The sequence below is a fragment of the Hyperolius riggenbachi genome, chromosome 8 (assembly GCF_040937935.1).
Source record: "Hyperolius riggenbachi isolate aHypRig1 chromosome 8, aHypRig1.pri, whole genome shotgun sequence".
Classification (NCBI taxonomy): domain Eukaryota; kingdom Metazoa; phylum Chordata; class Amphibia; order Anura; family Hyperoliidae; genus Hyperolius; species Hyperolius riggenbachi.
Genome location: NC_090653.1, coordinates 207,959,759 through 207,980,154, shown reverse-complemented (window position 1 = coordinate 207,980,154; position 20,396 = coordinate 207,959,759). Strand labels below are relative to the sequence as shown.

At 43.8% G+C, this 20,396-nt stretch overlaps 1 protein-coding gene across 11 annotated transcripts in view; it reads right to left on the bottom strand.

The window, feature by feature from the left end:
* The window catches only part of NR6A1 (nuclear receptor subfamily 6 group A member 1), a 592,176-nt gene that overhangs the window by 8,981 nt on the left and 562,799 nt on the right, over positions 1 to 20,396 (bottom strand). For all 11 annotated transcript variants that reach the window (XM_068248132.1, XM_068248128.1, XM_068248129.1 and 8 more), the window contains one exon: positions 6,494 to 6,615. In XM_068248132.1, the coding sequence (XP_068104233.1) occupies positions 6,494 to 6,615 (122 nt within the window). The remainder of the gene's footprint in view (positions 1 to 6,493; positions 6,616 to 20,396) is intronic.

Sequence of the window (20,396 nt, the reverse complement as noted above, 5' to 3'; positions counted from 1 at the left end):
GAGAGTCTTGAGGAAGACATTCTTTTACGTTTAGTGGCCTCTGATATAAATATACCCCTGATGAAAGCCTTGTGCGCTTCCCATACCATCCCAAAGGAGGGAACTGATTCAATGTTAACTGCAAAATAGGATTGCAGTTCGTCCGCCAGTCTAGATAAAATCTTTTTGTCTTGTAATAGAGTTTCATTCAATCTCCAGAAAATCGGTTTATGAGTGTGGGAGAGTAGGTCAATTTCTGTAATGACTGCTTGGTGATCTGATCACGCAATTGGTAGTATCTCAGCTTCCTTCAATGATGACAGGAGACTAGATGTTGAAAAGAAATAGTCCAGACGGGAGTGAGATGCGTGTGGGGGAGAAAAGAAGGTGTATTCAATAGAGGTAGGGTTAGAGATCCTCCATAAATCAAGCAGTTTATACTGTCTCATAAGGATTCTAAACTTGCGGGAATTGCGGTCATGAGTGGCCGTTGTAATAGTACTGGGGGGGACATATCTATCTTTGAGGTTAGAGAACGCTAGATTAAAATCTCCTCCCAACAATAAGCAACCCTTTGTATATTTGAATAGTTTCTTAAAGAGAATCTGTACTCTAATATTCTTACAATAAAAAGCATACCATTCTATTCATTATTTTCTCCTGTGCCCCTCTGTGCTGTTTCTGCCACTCTCTGCTGCAATCCTGGCTTGTAATTAACAGTTTTAGGCAGTGTTTACAAACAAACTAACCAGCTTCTAATAGGCTCAGCTAAGCATAGTGTATGAGTCATTCAGAGTATGCAAGGGGCCTGCAGAGGGTGTGTATCGCTTCTACCAATCACAAGCAGCCCTGCACATTCCACACAATCAAGCTTTAGCCCGACAAACAGGACAGAGGAAAGATACATTGATTTATTACAGAGACAGTGCAGTTAGGAAAGACTGCAGTAAGCCAGAGCAGATTAGAACAGGCATAGGAACTTATAGGATAGAAGAACTAAGGCTGAAAAAATTGTTACAGAGTCTCTTTAAGAAATGAGGTAAGGAAATATATCTGATTATTATTGTGAACATAGACATTGGCCAATGTGATATCTTTACCTGCCAATGATCCCTGTAGTATCAAATAGTGACCTTTGGGATCAGAAATGGTTTTAGAGATTTGTAGGGGGAAACCTTTTTTATATATGATTGCTACTCCTTCCTTTTTTGTGGGGCCAGAGGCCAAACACACCTCAGAATATAATCTGTTATATAAACGTGTATTGTCAGTTTTGCGGAGATGGGTTTCCTGAAGAAAGGCTAAGTCAATATCCAATCTCTTCATATCTCGAAATAGTGAGAACCTTTTCTGAGGTGTGTTTAGGCCTTTAGTATTTAATGTCAGAAATTTAAACATTTTTGAGGTGTATATAAAGTGGTGTAGATATTTGGTGGACAGACCATGTGAAGCTCATATGCAATATAAGGAGAGAAAGAAAAAAAAGAGCAAATATAAACAAACAATAAAAAGTAAAAAGGTATAACCGTGTATATAGATATAACGATATATATTGTACTAACAGTAACAAATTGTAGCTTAGCGTATCGGTCATCTAAGGACAAGCCATATATAAACCAATGGCTGAGTATATGGGCAGCATAAAACTGCTGCCTAGATGGAAATCGTCCTAGATTGACCGGCTGCCGTGGCAACCAGACAATTCGAAGGATGGTTTCCCTGAGGTGCATGCCAAATCCCAAGAGTAGAAACATTAGAGTAAACATATTAATAAACATGTCATGAACCATTGAGAGATACCGAGATAGGCTCCATCCCGCCACTCGTATAAGCAAATCCCAGAAGTATGAGAAGGGGGGGGGGGGGTGATTACGCTATATATCAGGACGTAGTTGAGGATATTTCTTTGTTAGGCCAGCTAACATCACAAACAAGAGTTCAACTATCAGTCGTGAAGATAGGAAACACGGGTGTATGGGAGCTGTAATAACTTTCCAAAATTGTTATGGAGAACTATAGCGTTGTGAGGGTATGATCATGCAGGGTGATCATCCATGTCTTCCGTTCTATCTGAGAACGTGAGGCTCCTCAGTGGTTGTTTAGTCCATTCAGAGATGTGCCGGATTTTCCTCGGTGGTGAAGAGGTTATCGCAGGGCAAGTGAGGGATGCGGAAGTAGATGGGAGTTTGAGGCCTAGTTGCTTTAGGAACATGGGAGCATCATCCACATCAGATAGAGTTAGGATAAGACCTTGTTTATTAACAATTAGGCGGAAGGGGAAGCCCCATTTATATGAGATGACGGCGTCCCTGAGTAGCTGCGTAACTGGTCTGAGAATCCTGCGTTTTGTCAAAGTTATTAGAGACAAGTCATTGTAGATAGCAATATCTTCTCCCTTAAATGGAATGTTTGATGTGTTCCGCAGTGCTTTAAAGAGAGCATCCTTTGCCTCAAAGTAGTGTAGTCTAGCAATTATGTCTTTAGGTGATTTAGAGCCTGGTTTCCTTTCCCCTAAAGATCTGTGTGCTCTATCTATTCTCCACATCTCATCTGGCAAATCTGGAACAATAGTGTGGAACAGTTCTTTCAGGTATGAAACAATGTGTTCATTTTTAAGAGACATAGAGACCCCTTTAATGCGCACGTTTTGTCTCCTCTCCCTGTTTTCCATATCTTCCTGGGCTAGGCGCATTGCTTTTATATCAGATTGCATGAGTTGTTGGTCTTCTGTTAAATCAGCCTGTTTTATAGCAAGGGTATCTACTTTTTCCTCCAAGGGCTGTGTGCACTCCCCCAGCCCTGCCATGTCAGCACGTATTTCCCCCACTGCAGCCATAATAACTTTTTGCAGAGAATCTTGCAGGCTGCGGTAGTGTTTGTCCAGAGACAGTTCTAGTAGTGCTGCAGTCAGTGGCTGCGTAGCGTGCATGTCACTTGCCTGGTCAGAGGAAGGAGCGTCTGGCTGGTCTGTGTGATCGGCGACATCTTGGCTGGGGGAAGGGACGGAGAAATTTGTCCATAGCGCCCGCTGGGGATGAAGATTTGGGGCCCCCTTTGGACGTCATTCCGGGCAGGGAGGTGTGCGGAGGTTATCCCCAGCAAAACCGCCGATTTCTGTTGCTTCTGGGGCGGAGGATGCGGCTGTGAAGAGCGGCGGTGAGCGGAGCGTATCTCCTATGCGGCCATCTTGGGTGGTTCGCGCATGCGCCCTCATTGTAGCAATTTCTGTGCTTTCTTCCCCAGGGCCGCCTAACGCCAATCGGCGTAAAGCCCTGGGGGAGTGTCTTGCAGGGGATCGCGTGCGCCGATGTGCGCGCATCCCCACTTGGATGATGGAGCTCCGCCTTCAGTCTCCCAGCGGTGATCGCCATCTAATGAGTCAGTACAGCGCTGTGATCTAAAGCAGCGCTGAACAGGGGACAGCCGTGTCACTTGGCTGTCCCTTCCAGAGGCAGGAAAGTGATCCGCTGTGATAGGCTGAATCCTATCACAGCTGATCGCGCCGATAGGCTGATGGTGGAGGAAGAGGGGGGGGGGGGGGGGGAGATAATTTTTTTTTTAAAAAATACACAAATTTATTAAGAAATAAATAAATCAAATATTTATAATAAAATGAACAAACATACTGAGGGCGATCTGACCCCACCAACAGAAAGTTCTGTTGGTGGGAAGAAAAGGGGGAGTGGATCACTTGTGTGCTGAGTTGTGCAGCCCTGCAGTGAGCCCTTAAAGCTGCAGAGGCCCATTCAGTGAAAAATGGCCTGGTCTTTAGCGGGGTTTAACACTGCGGTCCTCAAGTGGTTAAAGGGAAGGTTCAAGCAAAATAAAAAAATGAGTTTCACTTACCTGGGGCTTCTACAAGCCCCATGCAGCCATCCTGTGCCCTCGTAGTCACTAGCTGCTGCTCCAGTCCCCCGCTAGCAGCTTGCCGACCTCGGAGGTCGGCGGGACACATTGCGTACATTTTTACGCATTCCCGCTAGTGCAGGAACATTAACACATACATTTTTACGCGTTACTGGTCCAATGCGTAAATTTTTACGCATTGGACCAGTAATGCGTAAAAATGTATGTGTTAATGTTCCTGCACTAGCGGGAATGCGTAAAAATGTACGCAATGCGTCCTGCCGACCTCCGAGGTCAGCAAGCTGCTAGCGGGGGACTGGAGCAGCAGTGAGTGACTAGGAGGGCACAGGATGGCTGCATTGGGCTAGTCGAAGCCCCAGGTAAGTGAAACTCATTTTTTTATTTTGCTTGGACATTCCCTTTAAGGATGGCTTCTTTCACCTGTATGGAGAGCTCCTTTGACCACATGTCTGTTCACAGCAAAATCTTCCACATGCAAGCACCACACCTCAAATCAACTCTAGGCCTTTTATCTGCTTAATTGATAATGACATAATGACAGACTTGCCCACATCTGCCCAGGAAGTAGCCTTTGTGCTAATTAACCAATTACTTTTGAGCCCCTGAAATGAAGGGATTGTGTTATAAAAATGCTTTTGTTGCCTCACATTTTTATGCAATCATTTTGATAACCCCACTGAATTAAAGCTAAAAGTCTTCACCTCAACTGAATTTGAGTTGTTTCATTTAAAGGACAATTGAAGTGAGAAAAATATGGAGGCTGCCATATGTATTTCCCTTTAAACAATACCAGTTGGCTGAAAGCTTTGCTGAAATATTTGGCTGCAGTAGTGTCTGAATAACACCAGAAACAATCATGCAGCACATTTTGTCAGATCTGACAAAAATGTCAGAAACACCTGATCTGCATATGGCTAAAAGTATTAGAGGCTGAGAATGAGCAGTATAGCCAGGCAACTGGCAATGCTTAAAAGGAAAAAAAAATATGGCAGCCCCCATATCCCTCTCATTTCAGTTGTCCTTCAAAATTCACTGTGGTAATGTACAGAACCAAAATTATATTAAAAAAGAAAAAAAACGTCTCTAGCCAAATATTTATGGATCTATCTATCTATCTATCTATCTATCTATCTATCTATCTATCTATCTATCTATCTATCTATCTATCATTATTAACCAAACACTTGTTCCTTTTATTCAATTTTAGGACAATCTAACTCAATATATGTCCAAAAGTATTAGTACTATGAATTTTTATTGGACAATATTTACAAAATGTCACTAAAATTGGACGTACAGGTATGATATTTTGGTTCAAAAATTCTTGAAAATCAATAAAAACTAACAAAACAAACAAGCAAAAAAAAACCTACATTGTAAATGGCTATGTTCCCATCTGTTGCAATGATTAACCTCTTCTGGTCGTAAGTAATTGAAATCTATGCCCTCTTTATTGCCCCCTTATCCCTGCTAGGACTTTTTAATTACCCACCGTTGTGCGGCCCCCATCACTACGTATGCTGGTCAGAACCCATTTTCATTGGCTCCTGACCCTGTGATTACTGTGAGCCAATCACAGTGATCACAGCTTGAAACCCAGCAATAAAAAGTATCTGGTTCTTAAAGAGAAGGTCCAAGCAAAATAAAAAAAATGTGTTTCACTTACCTGGGGCTTCTACCAGCCCCATGCAGCCATCCTGTGCCCTCGTAGTCACTCACTTCTGCTCCAGTCCCCCGCTGGCAGCTTGCCGACATTGCGTACATTTTTACGCATTCCCGCTAGTGCTGGAACATTAACACATACATTTTTACGCATTACTCGTTTGATTTACGCATTGAACCAGTAACGCGTAAAAATGTATGTGTTAATGTTCCTGCACTAGCGGGAATGCGTAAAAATGTACGCAATGCGGCCCGCCGACCTCCGAGGTCGGCAAGCTGCCAGCGGGGGACTGGAGCAGCAGTGAGTGACTACGAGGGCACAGGATGGCTGCATGGGGCTGGTAGAAGCCCCAGGTAAGTGAAACTCATTTTTTTATTTTGCTTGAACCTTCCCTTTAAGGGGCCAGACAGCTGCTATGGAAAGGACTAATGCTTGTTCACACTGTAAATGCATGCATTTTAGTGAATTGTTTCCAGTACATTTTAACTTTGGCATGAACTGTATTTTTGAAGGCAGAGAGAGTCTCCTACTGGACATAAGATTCCATGGAAAATCATGGAAACAAGTTTCAAAAAATTGTATATCTTTATAAAAAGTACCCTCCATGAGTGCTATTGCTCTGTCTTTAAAAATACAAATAAACTATCACGCCAGCAAAATGTATTCTGTTGCAATCCCAACGATCACTACATTGATCTAATGGAGTTAACATCCCCAGACAAAGTCAGAACAGCTGGTGATCTGTTATACAATCCCTTTTTGAATAGAAATAATCCATTACAGCAGCCGCCTGAAACTGCATATGTTAAATGACGCGTGTTCTGGCCTTGGTGTCTACATTAAAGAGCTATTAAAATCTGATTACTGAGGGGAAAAAAAGTCATTGTTCCCAGCACATGAATCCAGCTATCACCTTGTGTTAACCCCTTATCTGAGAGATTTTATAGTCAGTGCTTGGCAATAGAGGGAGTCTCCAGTGCTTACCTTGGTTCAGGAAGTTGATGGCTTTCATGCAGACATACTCTTCATTGCTAACCTTTAACTGGCAGAATTTTCGATAAAGGTAAAAAAGCCTTTCCATAACTTCCATTCCCTCATCGCTAAACCTAAAAAAACAAAAAGAAAACCAATCTTGTATCACATTGTATCACCAAAGGATTTCATTAGCACCCTTCGTACACTTGCATGCTGCATCACTCCGCAGTAAGCATCCCCGCTGCAAGGGCCATGGAAGTTTATAAAGGCTTGCAAAGTTCACGCAATGCCACATGGTGTGCCTGCGTGATCCCTGGTGCATGTGCGCCGGTACTGTACAGGGATAGCATGCATAGGACTAGCAGTATGGAGGACCCGGCGGTTCTGCATAGCGATAGGCGGCCGGTGCCCATGCCTACTGCTGCAACGCAACAGAAGAGGATAGGACTGACCAAAGCAAGGGGGAGAAGATCACAGAGGATGCAGTAGAGGATTGTGGAGGATGCAGATGAGGACCGCACAAGAAGCAGGACCTGGAGCCAAGGGGAGAGGAACACAGAGGCTGCAGGAGCAAGTATAGCATTAAAGTGAAAGTGTACTGCAGCGTAGTGTAGTTTTGTTAATTGTAGTGTTGTTTAGAGCAGTGTAGTGTAGTTTAGTGCAGTGTAGTGTAGTTTAGTGCAGTGTAGTGTAGTTTAGTGCAGTGTAGTGTAGTTTAGTTAAAGTGTAGTGTAGTCTACTGCTGTGTAGCTTAGTTGGTAGCTAAGTGTAGTGTACTTGGTAGGGGCAATAGGGATTAGTGTAGTGTAGCTGGGTAGTGTAGTGTAGATAGAGTAGCTTAGAGACAGTTTTTGGTTTTGGCGGGGTAAAAGGTTCATAAGACGCCCCTGCATGATAACACACAACTAGGTTTATTTTTTCCCCCCTGATTTTTGCCCTTTAAATCTAGGTGCATCTTATATGCGAGAGCGTCTTATTTATTGAAAAATATGGTAATCACATCAATTTTATTATTTACGCTATTACATTGTTTGATGCAATAAAATGCCAGTATGAAAGTAGCCTAAAAGTTAAAAAGAACAGATCTTAAGAGTTAAAAACAAAACAAAAAACAACATATAACCAGCTCCAGCTCTTCTCCTTGATTAAATGCGCTTCTCACCACTCTCGGTTGCTCCCCGCCTTCTCTAGGTCATAATGAAGATTTAAATTTTTTTAAAAAACGTCTAGGATCCCGAAAAAAGATTTGGTCCCCTTTAACATATGTGCAGATCCATCATCACATCACAGCTCTCTGTGTCTGAGCTGAGATGCACAGAGCCTGGAGTGGGTGTTATGCAGTATTGTCTTTCCTGCAAAGGATGCCCCTTCCTCTATTGGGCTAACAAGCTGGCTGCCAGCAATTTTGAGAGGGTGCACTGGGGGGGGATTAGGGGGCAGAGAGCAATGCCAAGGGAACAGAGATAAGCGATGGGAAAGAGCGCATGCCTTTGTGTCCCATTTCTCCCATTGGGTACACTAAGTACAGTCTAATGTTAAATAAACCACTAGGTTTGCAGAAATCCTTAATCCTTTAGCAAACCAGTTGGCAAATATAGTCTGCATATGACCTTTGAGAGTAAGTTTCCCATACACACCAAGTTCTGTTTATAACAACTATAACAATAGAGTTCTGATACTGATCACATCTTAACTCTATGACTGACCGCTAAATCGATAAGGAACTCACCTTTGAAGCTCAGATAGGTGATTATTTCAAACTATCCCACATCCTTCTGGTGCTCTGCTTTTCTGCTAAAGCAGATCTGCTTGTGCTTAAAAGGGGAACCGTGTTTCCCAGTTATATGCAGTTAAAAGGAGAACTCTGACTCTCATTATATTAGGTCTCACCATCATCCCAAGGTTTAAAAAAAACTGCGGCTTTAAACAAGGTAAGATACTTACCTTCGTAGAGGGCAGCCTCTGGATCCTTCAGAGGCTTCCCATATGTTCTTCCAGACCACCGCTTCTCGCAGGGTCCCTCTCAAAGTTCGCAAGCACACTCTTGTCTGTGAACATGGCAGTTTCTAGGCTAAATTTGTAAAAATTACAATAGGTAGCCAAGCATAGATGCCCCCTGTATAGGTAGCTAGGCATAGGTGCCCCCTGTACAGGGAGTGCAGAATTATTAGGCAAGTTGTATTTTTGAGGAATAATTTTATTATTGAACTACAACCATGTTCTCAATGAACCCAAAAAACTCTAATTATCAAAGCTGAAGATTTTTGAAAGTAGTTTTTAGTTTGTTTTAGCTATTTTAGGGGGATATCTGTGTGTGCAGGTGACTATTACTGTGCATAATTATTAGGCAACTTAACAAAAAACAAATATATACCCATTTGAATTATTTATTTTTACCAGTAGAACCAATATAACATCTCAACATTCACAAATATACATTTCTGACATTCAAAAACAAAACAAAAACAAATCAGTGACCAATATAGCCACCTTTCTTTGCAAGGACACTCAAAAGCCTGCCATCCATGGATTCTGTCAGTGTTTTGATCTGTTCACCATCAACATTGCGTGCAGCAGCAACCACAGCCTCCCAGACACTGTTCAGAGAGGTGTACTGTTTTCCCTCATTGTAAATCTCACATTTTATGATGGACCACAGGTTCTCAATGGGGTTCAGATCAGGTGAACAAGGAGGCCATGTCATTCGTTTTTCTTCTTTTATACCCTTTCTTGCCAGCCACGCTGTGGAGTACTTGCATGCGTGTGATGGAGCATTGTCCTGCATGAAAATCATGTTTTTCTTGAAGGATGCAGACTTCTTCCTGTACCACTGCTTGAAGAAGGTGTCTTCCAGAAACTGGCAGTAGGACTGGGAGTTGAGCTTGACTCCATCCTCAACCCGAAAAAGCCCCACAAGCTCATCTTTGATGATACCAGCCCAAACCAGTACTCCACCTCCACCTTGCTGGCATCTGAGTTGGACTGGAGCTCTCTGCCCTTTACCAATCCAGCCATGGGCCCATCCATCTGGCCCATCAAGACTCACTCTCATTTCATCAGTCCATAAAACCTTGAGATATTCCTTGGTCAGTCTTGACGTTTCAGCTTGTGTGTCTTGTTCAGGGGTGGTCGTCTTTCAGCCTTTCTTACCTTGGCCATGTCTCTGAGTATTGCACACCTTGTGCTTTTGGGCACTCCAGTGATGTTGCAGCTCTGAAATATGGCCAAACTGGTGGCAAGTGGCATCTTGGCAGCTGCACGCTTGACTTTTCTCAGTTCATGGGCAGATATTTTGTGCCTTGGTTTTTCCACACGCTTCTTGCGACCCTGTTGACTATTTTGAATGAAACGCTTGATTGTTCGATGATCACGCTTCAGAAGTTTTGCAATTTTAAGAGTGCTGCATCCCTCTGCAAGATATCTCACTATTTTTGACTTTTCTGAGCCTGTCAAGTCTTTCTTTTGACCCATTTTGCCAAAGGAAAGAAAGTTGCCTAATAATTATGCACACCCGATATAGGGTGTTGATGTCATTAGACCACACCCCTTCTAATTACAGAGATGCACATCACCTAATATGCTTAATTGGTAGTAGGCTTTCGAGCCTATACAGCTTGTAGTAAGACAACATGCATAAAGAGGATGATGTGGTCAAAATATTCATTTGCCTAATAATTCTGCACTCCCTGTATAGGTAGCCATAGGTGCCCCCAGTATAGGCATCCAGGTATAGGTGCCCTCAATATAGGTAGCCATGCATAGGTGCCCCCTGTATAGGTAGCCATAGGTGCCCCCAGTATAGGCATCCAGGCATAGGTAGCCATGAGTAAGTGCCCCTAGTTTAAGTAGGCATAGGTGCCTCTATTATAGGTAGCCATAGCTGCACCCAGTATAGGCAGCCCAGCATAGGTACCCCTCAGTATAGGTAGCCATGTCAATTGCAGTGGTGGGGGAGCGCAGGCACAGAGCAGTAACAACTCACCTTCCGGGATCCACACGCTACACCTGTCTTCTTCCTCCTAGGCGCCCACCGCATTGGTAACAGCGCCCCCCCCCCCCCCCTGTGATGATACACGGTTATGTCATCATAGGGGGCGCTGTTAGCAATGCAAAGGACACCTAGGAGAAATCAGATAGATGTAGCATGTGGATCCCGGAAGGTGAGTTGTTACTGCTCTGTGCCTGCATTCCCCCTCCACTGCCTCCCCCCCTAAAGCAACCAGGGCAGTCACCCGCTCCGCCTGCCCTTAAATATGGGGCTGCGTGTGAACAAGCTTTGCCGTAATATGCAGGCATGTGACGGCTCACGTCAGCGTAGTAGCACAGAGCTACTCATGCTCAGCGGAAAAAGACAAGCAGCTCTGTGCTACCAAGTAGGAGCATGTTGTCCTGCGCAGTTTGGCTGTGCTTTGTTGACAGAAAGGTACAGGTACACTTTAAGAATACCATGAGGGTAGGGAGTGACATTCTACATTGAAAAGGAGTCCCACACAAAGACGCTGAGAGGCCTTACAGAGAGAAGTATGGAATCTCCAGGAGCGGACTCATTACTTACACTATCATACTATTCAACCTGATCCAAGGTCTGCATTATTATTTGCCATGCCAATGCAAAAAAATGCTCGAAATGTGAGCACCAAAAAAACAAAAATCACATTATGCATTATAACAATTGTCATGTGTGCAGCTCTTTATGCACCTGTTAACCATGGATCTACATAGGTAACAATTACTTCTAAACACATCTGTCCCTGTACGATATCATTTTCAGTATAATTTGTCCTTGAGCCATAAGATAAAAACAGCTGCATTGCAATGAATATGCCACTGGTTAGAATTCTTTCATCACATTCAGTAATGACTTGTTCCAGTGTGAGGATGAGGTGAAAAGACAACACAGCTGTATGGCAGCGCCCAGCATGCACTCAGGTGGGAGTGAAAATGAACAGGATAGCAGAGAATACAGGAAATGCAGAGAATTGCTGACAGACCAGCGAAGAGGCACCGGCTTGGCTTTATACATAATCCATCTAATTAGAAAAAATGCAACGGTTTCCTTGAACTACTCACCCAGAGGAATCTTCAAAAATGTACACGCACATATATAAACAACTCTGTAAGGGATATATTACAGCAGGACAGATACTTCTCTGTTCTTTAATGAACAATTCAACTTTCTTTCACTTTCCAAAAACATTGCCCTGCAACATTCACTTTTTGAATTGCAGTCATGATAGCTGAATTCCAGGCAAAAAGATAAATTTGCATTTGTAAAAAAAAATGTTATTCTGTTATTTATAGGCCTACACACCTAACAATAAAAAGATCCAACTTCACACCAATTTGTTAAAGTTTTTCTATTCGAGTGAGAAACCGGATCACATTTCACGTTTTTCAATACATTTTGATGCAGAGTTGCTGATTTTTATGATAAATTTTTATGAAAATTGTATGGAAGGATCACTTTCTTAATTTATAAATCCATGCGATTTTTGAAGAGTTTTCAATCTTTTTTTTTTCATAATTGAGTAAAAGGTAGGCATGTGTGTGTGTGTATATATGTATATCCTCTACAATAAAACCTGTGTCTCTGCGTCCCAGGGGTTGTGTGTGTGTGTGTGTGTGTGTGTGTGTGTGTGTGTGTGTGTGAGGGTCTGCGCATGTGCAGGGACGCAGAGACACCGAGGGGGAGTGGCGTGTGACTTGCAGGGGAGGACGGGGCCAAGGGGCGGGCATGTGTGTGTGAGCGGCAGGGGCGTGAGCGGCTGACGTGTGCGCGCGGTGGGCAAATGCGCGGAGACAGACCTAGAGCCTGTTTTGAAATGGGCTTAGGTCAGCTAGTATATATATTAGGAAAATTGATTGTAATTCTCAGATTGAAAGGAAAGATAAGTTGTATGGTGTGTACCTTTGCAACACAAAAACCGCCATCATATCAGGTACACAATCCCTGGTGGCACCAGCTAGGCCACAGTCTCTCAAGTGGTTCAGTTGATATGTAGGGGGGAGCAGGGATGACAGTGTTTTTCTGCAGAGCCCTGTATACCCCATTAACCATTGCATGAAAAACACTGCTGGCTGAAGTACTGTATGTCAAAATGGCTGAAATTCTCTGTTTCAGTAGACATTTCTGTGCAATATCTAGTGTCTATGCTTCACATAGGTCAGATGTATGGTGGTAGCTGACCTTCCCTGCAGACTAAATTGCAGCTTCTGTGGCAACATTTAGGCCTCTGAATTCACCACCTGTCAGCTACTCCATGCACGTACATGCAAAATGGGTACCAGAGTCATAACTACTAGTAGAATATTGGTAAAATAATCAATATTCTACTATTGTCTAGTACTAATTCCAATAGTAAAATATCAGTACATTTTACCAATACATTACTATCACTAAACCTAACTGTATTCTCCCACGGAAGCCTCACTCGACTGATGCCTAACCCTGACGTAGTATCGGCCACGCTAGTGAAGTATCGCGTTTGCGCTACAAATACATCACAAGCTGGGCCAGGCTGAGGCTGAGGCAGAGGCAAGAGAGGCTCCAGTGCAGGAGGGGGCGCACAACTCACTCCGTTATCATTCCTCTATTGTGTTTGAAGCAGAGAGAGAAAGGGGGATACATGGCAGTGAATGCAAGCCAGATAACTAGAGATGAAGGTGTTGGGGGCGCTGGGGCACCTCTTAGTCTAATAGCGATCAGTGTGTGACAGCTGGAGTGGGAGAGTTTGAGGGGCGCACTTTGGTGTCTCAGCCTTGGGTGCTGGAGGACCTTGTCCCGGCTCTGATCATGTGGTACTTAGAAGGATCACATGGAACTTAAGAGTTTCACGCTATGCTGCCAGAACCATGCATAGCGCGTGCGCTAAAATTAACTCGTGCTGTGTGAGCGCAATACCATTAGTGAATCAACCTTTATAGTTGCAAGCTAATATTTAATAGTATTTAGTTACAAAATGCTATGTGTAATGATGCATACATTATATTTTTTTTATACTAAAGCAGAGCAATCCTTACAAGTCTAACTAAACAGACCATGTTTAAGCTCCTTGACTAGCTGATGCCAAATAAATCAAGTACCAGATCAAAAGACGCAGCTTATTTCCTACATTAGAGACTTTTACTGCTATGGGATGAAGTCTTATCAGAGCATTCAGTCTGTGCCCTCCCACTTACAGTCTGAACCACATAATGATGTCATTGAAGCAGCAAATCCAAACCCAAAACCTGGAATAAACTTAATTTTGTTGCTTCTGGCCATGTGATCAAAATGTACATTATACTTTTAGCTACTTTTTTTCAACCAAAAAAAAATTAACATTTGGTTCCTCAGCTACAATTATATATTTATTTTTTCCCAAAGTGTCGCTTTAAAGAATATGTTTTTACACAATCAAGCAAAAATCATTTTTTCCTACAGCGTAAAGTAGTATCAGATAGATCAGTGGTGGCAAGTTAAGCATTTTCATAGGAATACTCCTATTTTTGTACAATTTATATTTGCACAGGAGGCAGATAAAGCTGTGTTCTCTCCCTTGCTGCTATCAACGTTTAAAATAAAACTTTGCTTCTTCAACCAACAAAATAATACAAAGTGATGAGATTCTTTGAAGCGGACTGCAGGTGCAAAGCCCGTGGAATTACCAGATGTTGCAATCCCACATAAAGTGCGTCCTAATGATGAATGTATTCCAAACAACACTGGGAAATTCTCCACCGTCAACAAACATTTCCATTATTTTTCTGGCTTTCTCTGGTAGTTCTTCAGCTTACAGTAACACAGTAGTCTCTTTGAAGAGACGAAGGATAACATTTCTTGTAGTCATCCATAAATCTGCATTGCTTGAGGCCGGGTTGTCTCTCAGAAATGCTGCACGTTATCCATGGACAACAATGAAAAATGACTGTGTAAAGAGCTGTGCAAAATCTAAATTATACATGTGATTTAGAATGGTATAAATAAAAATATGTGAGTACATAGATGGCTGCCTGTCTGTATTTTGCTAGAATGCAGAAGATGAACTTTCCCATTATGTAGATAACATACAACTGCAATTGGAAGTTCTCATTCTTCCTCTGAGCCCACAGCTGATTGGAAACCACAAATCACAGCATTAGTGAACTATTTCTCTAGGGGTGGCAGTTACCAGCAGGTTTTATAAGCTTTACTACAAGCAGAACTTTCTTGTCTTATAAGTGGTGCCACCAAGAAATGGAGGTGTTTTCTTGGAGCGATGGGGCGGAGGAGTAGCAGAGGCATCATGAATAAGGGATTCAGCTATCTGGTGGGTGTAGAAGCTTGTTAGTGGTGTTCTAAGGCTGGCCAGAGGCTGGTGCAGCTGTGCGTGAACCAGCCTTAAATCACAGTGTAATCTGGCGCCTGATAAGGCCCCGATTATGAAAAAACACACATCATAAATCAGTTTCCATATTACATACCCTGGAAAGCAGATAAGAGTAGATTTAGTGACAGGCTAATACTTGTAATACAAAGACCCCTGGCTCATTTCTGTTAATTTATAGCATAAAAGTCAAAAGATCATTGCAGTAAAATTACCGTACATTAATGGGATATCTGAACTTTAGGGATATGACTAAGGTAACATGGAGGGTAACATGGCACGGCTGTTACTTCAGCATGAGCCAAGCCATCTATGCATTTTGCTTAACAGTTATAGCATATGCCAGGACAAAATATTCTTTTGTAAGCCTATAGTTTAGTAATCAGACTTCACATCCAACAATGCAGGCTGGAGTGTTAAAATCAGCCGTTATTGTGTATTGGGTCGCAATTCCCCTACTGAGATGTAATGTCAAAAGCAGAGAAGTACTATAAGAGCCATTATTCCACTAATAACTGAAAAAAATATTAACTATTAAGTAAATGTGTATTAAAAGATGGCAGATTGCACCATATCTTTGTATTATATTATACAGTACACAGCATAGGACGGAGAGGACAAGAGATGGATTAATATGAAATGGGACCCTAGGCAAGGTAGTAACTTTGGCTCCCCCCAGAGATATATATAGGTAATATTGGGCCATGGCAAACACTAACATTGCGCCCCCTGCCTTGATCGCCCCTACCCTGTTAGCACAGCATCCTTTCTCGTGTACATTTGTTATTGTAGTCTGTTTTTTGGCGCAGGATACTGTTGGTTACTTTCTCAGAAATCTCTCTTCCTATTCCCTCTCTTCACTTTATTCTAACACTAACCTTCTCCCGTTTTAACACTTAACACTAATGTAACCTCCCACACTGGTCCTAACCTTCCCCTTTTGACTCAGCACAAATTGAGTAGCGATGTTTCCCTAGATATTAGAATTAAGTACCCATGTGCCTCAAAATGAAATAGTTACATGCTTCCAGATAAAACAAGAAAGAAATCACATGCTTCCAGATAAAATAATCAAATCGATCCATGTCTAGAGATGGCCCAAACAGTTCGCCAGCGAACGGTTCCAGGCGAACTTCCAATGGTTTGCGTTCGCCATGTAACGCAAACTTTTCCGGAAGTTCGGTTCGCCCCCATAGTGCACCATTAGGGTCAACTTTGACCCTTCACATCACAGTCAGCAGGCACATTGTAGCCAATTAGGCTACACTCTCTCCTGGCCACTCCCCCCCTTATAAAAGGCAGACAGCGCTGGCCATTACACTCACTCGTGTACCTGCAGTAATTAGTAAAGGGACAGCTGCTGGCAGACTCTCATAGGGAAAGATTAGTTAGGCTCTTGTAGGCTTGTTAGCTTGCTCCTGGCTGATTGTTATTGCTAAAATAACACCCCTCAACAGCTCTTTTGAGAGCTAATGCTCTCCTGATGTGTTTTTTTTTCTTTGTGTTGCCCACTAACACTGCATTATACAGCTCTATTTGTTGCAGCTGGAACTTGCTATTACTGTGCCAGTCAGGCCCTGCCTATCTATACTGGGACACCTACCTATGCCTACATAACTACTGGGGCACCTACTTACCTATACGGGGACACCTACCTATGCCTACCTACCTACCTATACTAGGGCACCTACCTATGCCTACCAACCTATACTGGGTCTCCTACCTATGCCTAGCTAACTACTGGGACACCTACCTATGCCTACCTACCTAAACTGAACTGGGACTCCTACCTATGCCTAGCTAACTAATGGGGCACCTACCTATGCCTACCTACCTATACTGGGACTCCTACCTATGCCTACCTACCTATACTGGGACTCCTACCGATGCCTAGCTAACTACTGGGACTCCTACCTATGCCTAGCTAACTACTGAGGCACCTACCTATGCCTACCTACCTATACTGGGACTCCTACCTATGCCTAGCTAACTACTGGGGCACCTAACTATGCCTACCTACGTATACTGGGACTCCTACCTATGCCTAGCCAACTACTGGGGCACCTACCTATGCCTATCTACCTATACTGGGACACCTACCTATGCCTATCTACCTATACTGGGACAACTACCTATGCCTACCTACCTATACTGGGACAACTACCTATGCCTACCTACTACTGGGACTCCTACCTATGCCTAGCTAACTACTGGGGCACCTACCTATGCCTATCTACCTATAATGGGACACCTACCTATACTGGGGCACCTACATATGCCTACCTACATACAAGAAGATAATAAGGTCATTGCTTCATTGTGGACAGACCAAATTTGATCAGCTGGCCAGTCACTGTTGTTCTATCATTGAGCTACCACAGCACGGCGACCATATGGGCTTGAAAACTGCTGCGGCCTGCACTCTTGCCATGGTGCGCACCAGTCCAGCACGGCCGTCACTACGCAAACAGCTGTTTGCAGTGCGTTACACAGTGAGTTTGGTGTGTCAGTACTCTAATTACACTCCCTGATTGATGTATACACATGCAAGATGTTTTAAAGCACTTTAGGCCTGCAATTATTTAGCATTCAATGTGATTTCTGCCCTTAAAACGCTGCTTTGCGTCAAATCCAGATTTTTACCCGGGACTTTTGGTGTCTATCCCACTCTGCCATGCCCCCCTCCAGGTGTTAGATCCCTTGAAACATCTTTTCCATCACTTTTGTGGCCAGCATAAGTGTTTCTAGTTTTCAAAGTTCGCCTCCCCATTTAAGTCTATTGTGGTTCGCGAAAGTTTGCACGAACCGAACTTTTCGCGGAAGTTTGCAAACCCGGTTCACGAACCGAAAATCGGAGGTTCAGGCCATCTCTATCCATGTCTCCAGATAAAATAATCAAATAGTCACATGCCTCCTGTTAATTCATCAAGTAGTCACATGCCCCTAAATAAAAATATTAAGTAATCACACACCTCCAGATAAAATAATTAAGCAGCCGGATGCCTTACAATTAACAAATTAAGTAGCCAAGTGCGCCCTGTATACATAAATTAAGTAGCTATGTTTCCCAGAAAACAGAATTAAGTAGCCATATGCCCAAATATATCAGTAATAGGCAGCCAAATCTGCCTGGGGAGGACTGGTTACTGGTTGGGGAGGGCTATGCTGGGTGCTGGCTTTGCTGGGTATTGCCTGGGTTCTGGGCTGAGGAGGGCTGGAGCTTTGCATGGTTCTGCATGCTTTGTTGGGTGCTGGGGGCTTTTCTGAGCGATTTGTTGGGTGCTAGGCTGGGGCTTTGCTGGGTAATTTGCTTGGCGCTGGGGAGGGCCGGGGGCTTTGCTGTGAGCTGTTTGCTTTGCTGGGCTGGCTTGGGGCTTTGCAGGGTGATTTGCTGGGGGCTTTGCTGGGCTGGCTTGGGGCTTTGCAGGGTGATTTGCTGGGGGCTTTGCTGGGCTGGCTTGGGGCTTTGCAGGGTGATTTGCTGGGGGCTTTGCTGGGCTGGCTGGGGGCTTTGCAGGGCGATTTGCTGGGCTTGGAGATTTGCAGGGGGCTTTGCTGGGGGCTTTGCAGTGCGATTTGCTGGGCTGCCTGATTTGCAGGAGGCTTTGCTGGGCTGGCTGGGGGCTTTGCAGGGCTATTTGCTGGGCTGTGTAATTTGCAGCAGGCTTTGCTAGGCTGGTTGGGGGCTTCGCAGGGTGATTTGCTGGGCTGGGGGCTTTGCTTAGCGATTTGCTGGGCTTGGAGATTTGCAGGTGGCTTTGCAGGTCAGGCTTGAGGCTTTGCAGGGCAATTTGCTGGGCTGAGCGATTTGCAGGGGGCTTTGCTGGGCTGGGGGCTTTGCTGGGCGATTTGGTGGGGGCTTTGCTGAGCTGGCTGGGGTCTTTGCAGGGCAATTTGTTGGGCTGGTCTATTTGCACTCACACTGTCCGTCCGCAGCAGCTACACATGCACGTCACACTCAAATCCCTTCCTGCACTCATCAGCCCCAGCGGCTCTATTGGCCACTGGCCAATCAGGACTCAGTAGGGGGATACGAGTGCCACCACGTTGCCAGGGCAGCTAAGACAAGCTTGGAGGAACAGGACGCTGGCACCCTGACATGACTGCACACAGTCCTCTCCTGTCTCCTCCAACTATTGCAAGCTGGGCGCCGGGCATGCTCCTGGCAGGAAGCATGAAATCAAATACCAAAAACCTTAGGGAGGGGCGTGATTATGCAGCACACAGATGCGCCCCAAACCCAGGTGAGTAACAAGGGGCGCCTATGGCAGGTGTGCTATGTGCACCCTGACAAATATGCCTCTGGCTTCCCTTATGGTTGTTTATGACGGACCCTTGCATCTTTTATCCAGTGCTGCACTGATTTTTTTGAGATTCTAGGTCATGGGGAAAGCAAAAAGAAATGTCAAAGATGTGTGGGAAAAGGTAGTCTATAAAACAGGAAAGGGATATAAGAAAATATACAATGAATTGAGAATGCCAATCAGCAGTGTTCAAATTCTAATTAAAGCGGATCTGAGATGAAAAATGAACTATATCAAGTAACTTGTCTATATATCTCATCTAAAGTTTAGATGGTTTGCTTATCATTACACAGGCAAGCTGCTCTGCATCTCCACCCCGCAGCCTGTTAAAACTCCTCTCCCTTCTCCTCCTCCTTGCCTCTGAAATCACATGCATGCTTCAGCCTCCTCCCAAGGCTGAGCTCCCACGAGCACTTTCAGCATGGCACTCAAAATGCCTAGGCGCTGGAGGAGCTGGGGACATGGATACATTCATTTAGATGTAATTAGGTAATAAATAAAAAAATAAACTATATGTAAGGGGCAGAAAAATAAAAGCAGCAAAAGTTTGTCTCGGATCCACTTTGAGAAGAGGAAAATGATGGGTTCTGTTAAAGCCAAATCACGTTTAGGTAGAGTCTAGACCAACTGTGAGTTCAGCTGCAATAGCCAGAAACATTTTTGGGATTCAAAGAAAAACCCACAAATAACTTCAGGTGAAATACAGGACTACCTGAAAAAATGTGGTGTGACAGTTTCAAGATGCACAATAAGGAGGCACTTGAAGAATGATGGGCTGTATACGTTTGCCAGAAGAAAGCCATTATGATGCAAATGCCACAAAGCATCCTGCTTACAATATGCCAAGCTGCACAGAGACAAGCCTCAAACCTTCTGGCACAAAGTCACTTGAAGTAATGAGACTAAAATGTAACATTTTGGCCATAAACATAAACGCTACATTTGAAGAGGAGTCAAAAAGGCCTATGATGAGAGGTACACCTACTGTGAAACATAGAGGTGGATTGTTGATGTTTTGGGGATGCGTGAGCTGCAAAGACACAGGAAATTTTTGTGAGAATTGATGGCGAATATGAATGCTGTAAGTTATCAAAAATACTGGAGGAAAATATTCACTCATCAGCCAGGAAGCTGAGCATGCTTGGACATTTCAACATGGCAATGAACCAAATCATAGGGGCCAAGTTATTGTCATTGGCTACAGCAAAACAGAGTGAAGGTCCTGGAGTAGCCATCTCAGTCTCCTGATCTCAATATCATTGA